This window comes from Bos indicus x Bos taurus, chromosome 8, assembly GCF_003369695.1.
Source record: "Bos indicus x Bos taurus breed Angus x Brahman F1 hybrid chromosome 8, Bos_hybrid_MaternalHap_v2.0, whole genome shotgun sequence".
In the NCBI taxonomy this organism is placed as follows: Eukaryota; Metazoa; Chordata; class Mammalia; order Artiodactyla; family Bovidae; genus Bos; species Bos indicus x Bos taurus.
The window spans coordinates 60,184,966-60,190,971 of record NC_040083.1 but is presented as its reverse complement, the minus strand read 5'-3'; the positions used below and the strand labels follow the sequence as shown (position 1 = coordinate 60,190,971).

Genomic DNA, 6,006 nt, shown 5'->3' with positions numbered 1-6,006 from the left:
TCACCCACCCAGGATCCCCTTCCAGCCTCTCCTTGGATCCCTTCAATGATGGAGTAGCCCTGAATCTTCACCCACTGGGAGCCAGTGCCCGAGATATGCCTCAATCCCACCCACCAGAGACTTTTTCAGCCTCAGCTTGGATCCCTTCAGTAACAGGGCAGCCCTGAATCTCCCCACACTGGGAGTAGCCAGAGCCCAGCATCTCCACCTTCAGGGCCAAACAGAGACTAAAAAGGAACCAACACCTTCCTCTCTATTTCTCTCTCATTAAATTGTGAATAATAATGCATTTACTTATTCTCCCACTTAAAAAGTTGTTTAAATCCTTTGAAGAATCTTGCAAGGTAGCTTGGCTAGACAGCAGGCAGGACAGTCCAATGCTTCCGGTGGGGGGGCCAGGGTCTTCCACTCGCCTGCCTTTTGGTCCAGAAGGTAGGCATTTGGATTGATGGTATAGTCCTTTGTCTGGACATCGGTGGTTGTGGTGACACCTCCGCACACAAACACTTTGTTGTCTCCAACAGAGCATATAGCATGGGACACATCCAAGGGGCAGTTGTTGGGCAAAAGAGGCACTGAGGTGGTTGTCTTGTTGGCCTTTACCTTCTGCAGATTGATCTCTACACTCTGCCGGTGGCTGTACACGCAGAGGATGTTGTCCTGATGAAAAGAGAGCAGGGGCCGGTGGTTGAACTCAATAGGAAAGGTGATACACTGGACCACCTCCCCAGTGTTGGTATCGAAGCAGTCCACCACCCCAACCCGGGAGATGTAACCCTTCACCAAGCACCGCCCAGTGACAATATACAGGTTCCGGTCACCCCTGGTGATCACGGCTGTGCCGTCCATAGGAATGCTCATCTTCCCTGCCAGGCACCAGGTCTCCTTGCGCTCATCATAGCGATAGATGTTAGAGACATAGCGCCTTGGGGCAATGCTGCCTCCCACTGAGTACACTGTCCCCCCGCAGGTCACCATGGTGTGGAAGACAAGCCCAATTGGCAGGTCGGGCAACTTGGTCCAGGAGTTGTCATCCATGTCATACCGCCAAGCCGTCTTCAGCCCTGAAATCTGCTCAGTGGTTCCACCAGAGATGTAGATGTAGCGACCAGCAGAGGTGGCACTCAGTGCTGCTGCCCTGTAGGGCATCTCTGAGAGCTTCAACCACAGGTTCTCCTGGATGATATAAGCAAACACTCCATCGTTGAACTTTCCGTGGGCCTTCTGGCCACCTAGGATGACCACTGAATCAAGCAGGGCCCCTTTCCGCTGGTAGCTCAGCAGGCTGGTTGGCCTCTCCTGCTTGCGGTCCACAAGGACGCTCTCAATCAGGGTTGAGTGGGCTGAGCTGTTCTCCATGCCCATCAGCTTGTTGCTGGCATACATTAGCGTCTTGTTGGAGACAGCATTGAGGTTGATGTAATTGAAGAACTTCTTGAAATACTTCTCCCGCTCATCCTTCCGGAAGCATACCCAATTGATGAGTGCGTTGAGAGCCTGGTCTTCATTGAGTACATGCAAGTTTTCATCTCGGAGCAGGCGGCCGAAGATGACAGGTGGACAGCGCATGAAGTGCACGCAGCCCTCAGGACTGGCCCAGTAGTGGAAGTTGTCACGGATGCCAGAGTAGGCCAAGTCTGACACCTCTTTGAGCTCAAACAACTCAGCCAAGAAGAGGTAGCGCAAGCAGTTGGCACGGCGGATGGACTTGATCAGGAAGTCATTGCAGTGAATTCGAAGGCGGGGTGTGTTGAAATACTGGGCCCCACGAAGGAGCTCTTCCACATTCTGTTCTGAGATCACCACCTTGCCACTGTAGAAGTAGTCTAGAAGCTGGTCCACTGTGGTCGGACTCAGGTAGTTGGGGTCAATGGTGATAAAGAGCTCATCGGTGGTCTTCATGTCATGGTTGGAGATGAGGTTCTTCACCAGCGGAGAGACTGCAGCCAGCACATTGCGATGTGCAAAGAAGACATGGTGGTCCACAGTCAGGGCTATGTCCCAGTACTCTTTGCGTTTTCTCTGTTTGTTCAGGTTCTGCAGTACGAAGCTGTTGTAGTTTTTCTCGGTGAATTCCAATTTCATGGTGCTTCTTGCTGGGTGAGACAGAAGATCAGCAGCAGGTACTGGAGAACAGACTTTCTCAGGCCTTTGGGATTCAGATTGATGGTTGTTTGCAGAGCAGTTGACCAGGGAGGAGTGGGAATAAGAGAGAGGATGATGTCATAGAATGGATGAGGTCATCACAATGCAGGCCCCCTCCCTGAGGCCTTTCTCAGAGGCACAGGGCTTTTCTCCCCTCTGATGGCTCTGATCTGCCAAGGCCAGATACCCTGCCAGGACCTAGTCCAGGGCCCAGAACTCAGGAGGAAACTCAGAGATGGGTCACAACTCCCACCTGGGACCTTCAACCTCACTTCAGGGCCGCTTCTGGAATGTCAGGGCCAGTCTGGGCAGGGCTAGTATGGGGAGGGCTATTAGGAAGGCTGGGGTAAGGATTTTTACATCATCTAGAGGAATGTACATTGCACAGGAGGGAAACCGAGGCCCATAGAAGAGCATGAACTTGCCCAAGATCACGTAGCTAGTTGGAAGCAGAGCAGGGCCTGAAACCCAGTCCTTCTGGAACCCACCCTCCTGGGATGCTCCTAACTACTCAGCTTTCCTCTGTCTCTGATTCTCAAGCCCCAAAGCACCTTTCACTGCCAAGGCTCCTGGATATTAGAGAAGAAAAAGCTCTGTCCTTTGGTTTCTGACCTTTACGGCTACAGACATCATTCTTCACATTGGGCTGGCCCAAAAGGTCGTTCGGATTCCGAATGAACTCTTTGACCCACCCAATTAAACGGAGAGGTGGCGGCCCCTCAGGGAGCAAGGACGCAGGAGTTACTCTCGGACCGGGGGATGGGAGGGCCCTCGAAGCCCTGATTATTTCAGTTTCACGGAAAACCGGGCCATTCTGTCCACACTGCCAAGTCTCTAGCTTGTAAAATGTTGGGGGCTGGGATAGGTCAGCTCTCCCCATCAGCTGGGGACTTGGACAAGTTTCTCATTCTCTCTAAACCTCAGTTTTCTCGAGAAACGCTGTGAGATGGGAATAATAGCTGCATCCGCTTAAAAGATGATTAAGAGTTTACAAGAGAAAAGGACCGGAAAATGTTAAGCCCAGTGTTTGGTTCGCAACAATCGTTCAACAGCTAGCTGCCATTTCACTAGTTCGCCAAGTTTCGGTGTTCCTGGCTGGCTGCTCCTTTCGTAAACACTTGTGGTTCTCTGTGATCGTTGGCAAGTCTGGAAATCCCCATCGCCTCGGGGTGGGCTCCGTGCGCCGCCTCAGCCACGCGGTGGCGCTAGAGTCATCTCCAGCCTGGGAACGGTGAGCTCCTTACCGACCCCGGCGCCGCCCCCTCTTCCCCGACCGGATCGCGGCAAAACACCCTGTGCCCATTTTTCAGACAGAGGTAAAGCCCTAGATAGCGGGCGCACGGCCGAGCGGCTAGAAAGGAGACATCCAGAACTCTAGGCGTCCCCCTTGGTGCCCCACCGGGTGCCACGTCCACGGCCCACCCCGCCTCCTAGCCGGCGTGGGGCTCCCCGAGTTCCCGTGGCGCTGCTGTGCCCAGGAGGGGATAAGGACCCGCCGGAGCCTCCCACGGAGGAGGGCCGACTCCTGCGAGTCCCAGCCGGAGCAGCCTTCGGGGGCTCCCAGCACCCGGCTCAACAACGTAGACCCTGGCGGCAACGGCAAGGTCGAACAGAGAAGACTTGGGCTCGGACCGCACCCTTGATCCCTGAGCCCCACTCCTGACCGTCAGGCCGTCTTTAGCGTCCTTACTAGGAAAACTGTCGCTGCAACCTTGGAAATGTGAGCCTGCCAGCTCTTTCCCTCCCGGTGTTGTCAAGTTCTCATTATTAACTGCCGGTCTCTCCCTCCTCCCTTCATTCCAGATCTGGCTTTTTCTTAATTCGAAAATTATTTTAGAGTACTTACCTTTTAATGCTATATTTATTCACCTTGACGTCTCCAGGGTGAGAAGCGCTCAGTCTCTTGAGATACGTGTCTGCACAAGGCTAGAACCTTCTGTTTTCCCCAAGGGAAGAAGGTTTGGCTTTCTGCCCTTCCAGGACTAGCTCTGTGGCTTAGGTGAGTTCCACCTGGTCCCGTCTCTCCTTGTGAAGATAATTAAGCTCTAATTGCTTCTCCCGCTCTGATCTCTGGAGAGGAGAGGCCGCTGTGATTCAGATGGAGAAGGATGAAGCCTCTTGGTGCTGAGGCCAGACACTTATTTCCATTGGCTTCTAGGCCTGCCCACCCAGGGGTAGGGGATGAGTGGGTCATTCATCACTCCTTTGCCCCCACCCCCACGTTGATGGAGGAGGTGGCCATGCCCCTCTGTTTTTGTTTCAGGTCCCAGAAACCATGGCCAGAAGATCTCTCATCAGATGCTTCCTTCTGGTTTAAGAAAGTTAGGTTTACAGGGTGTCCTGGAGAACTTAGAGGACCCAGTAGACTTATTTCCATGTGCCAGACCTTGTACAGCTAGACAGATTGTGGCCCAGAGAGGGGAAGGGGCTCACTCAACTCAGTTCACAGAGCTAGGACTGGAAGCCAGGGTGCCTGACTCCTTCCTCTACCCTCTGGCTGCAAAGGAGAGATGGCAATCTGGCTTGTCTTCTGCTTACATGGAATTTATGGTGGTGGTGATTTAGTTCCTAAGTCGTGTCCAACTCTTGCGACCCCATGGACTGTAGCCTACCAGCTCCTCTGTCTATGGGATTTCCCAGGCAAGAATTCTGGAGTGGGTTGCCATTTCCTTCTTCAGAGGATCTGTGTGACCCAGGGATCGAACCCATATCTCCTGCATATTTCAGGCAGTCTCCTGCATTGCAGGCAGATTCTTTACTGACTGAGCCATCAGAGAAGCCCTTGAACTTGTAGGAGTTGTCATCTTTACAAAATCCATTGTAAGAAATTAGATTTGTGCCCACTCACTCAGCCAGCTTTGTTCTCTGGCTTATCTTCAGCTTAGAAAGCTCCCCTGGTCAGTTTGTTCCTTATTCCAGCCAACTGAAGAAACAGACTCCAACCTAAAGGGGCTGGCTGCCTGCCACGGTCCATCAGTTGGTTAGGTATATGTGTATTGAGTAGAGTATGTCCCTAGGAGCTATGGGATGTTCAATGACTGGTCGTTGAGTTTGTCTTGTTTGTGGTAGCTGCCCAGGTATGGCCAAGGCCCTCAGATTCTTGCACAGGTCAGCATTTTCTGTTGCTGGAAACTCCCTGGAGGGCGGGGGTTGGGGGGCCTCTATCTAATAGTCTATCCTTCTGGGGAGCATCAATTAATATATCAATTTGTTGGGAAGCCCTGAAGAAAATGAAGGGTATGTTTTAAACATAGATTTGGCCTGGAACTGGAAAGGATAAGAGTCTTCCTGTCTTTCCACCAGTTTTATACCTCTAACAACTGGCTTTCTCACTTCCATATATTTCCAACTCATAACTGGGCTTACACATAGCTTTGACTTGCCATGGTCTTAATTCAAACTCATGGCATCCTTATTTTTTCAGTTCCACTGGTCAATTCTCTCTGTATTTCTTAGCTCAAATTCCTGGTCCATGGCCAGGCTAGGGATTGGCTGCCATGAATCACATGTCCACTCTAGTCCTGTCAGCTATGTGACAGTAGGTCACGTGACTCAAAACAAGTCTACAGGGGAGGGGTTGGAGGTATTCAGAATCTTGAGTTACCTAAGATGGGAACTCAGAGTTATTGATTACCTTAGTTACTGGTTAAGAATCAGGCATGAGCAACTTCCCTGGTGGTTAAGACTTCACCTTTCAATGCAGGGGATGTGGGTTTGATCCCTGGTCAGGGAACTAACATCCCATATGCCTTGGGGCCAAAAACATAAAACAAAAAACCCAGAAGCAATATTATAACAAACTTGATAAAAGATTTTAAAAATAGTTCATACCAAAGAAAACCTTAAGAATCAGGTATGAAT

General features: G+C 51.4%; 1 protein-coding gene across 1 annotated transcript; it reads right to left on the bottom strand.

Moving 5' to 3' along the window:
* Positions 1-232: 232 nt before the first annotated feature.
* On the bottom strand, positions 233-4,717 carry CCIN (calicin). Its single transcript, XM_027549654.1, has one exon. It carries the CDS (start codon positions 2,083-2,085, stop codon positions 319-321), a length of 1,767 nt encoding a protein of 588 aa, XP_027405455.1. The 5' UTR covers positions 2,086-4,717; the 3' UTR covers positions 233-318.
* Positions 4,718-6,006: the final 1,289 nt, after the last annotated feature.

What these genes read in the sequence shown, in the direction of transcription:
- CCIN (XM_027549654.1), bottom strand. Translation starts at nt 2,085, where the DNA reads ATGAAATTGGAATTCACCGAGAAAAACTACAACAGCTTCGTACTGCAG.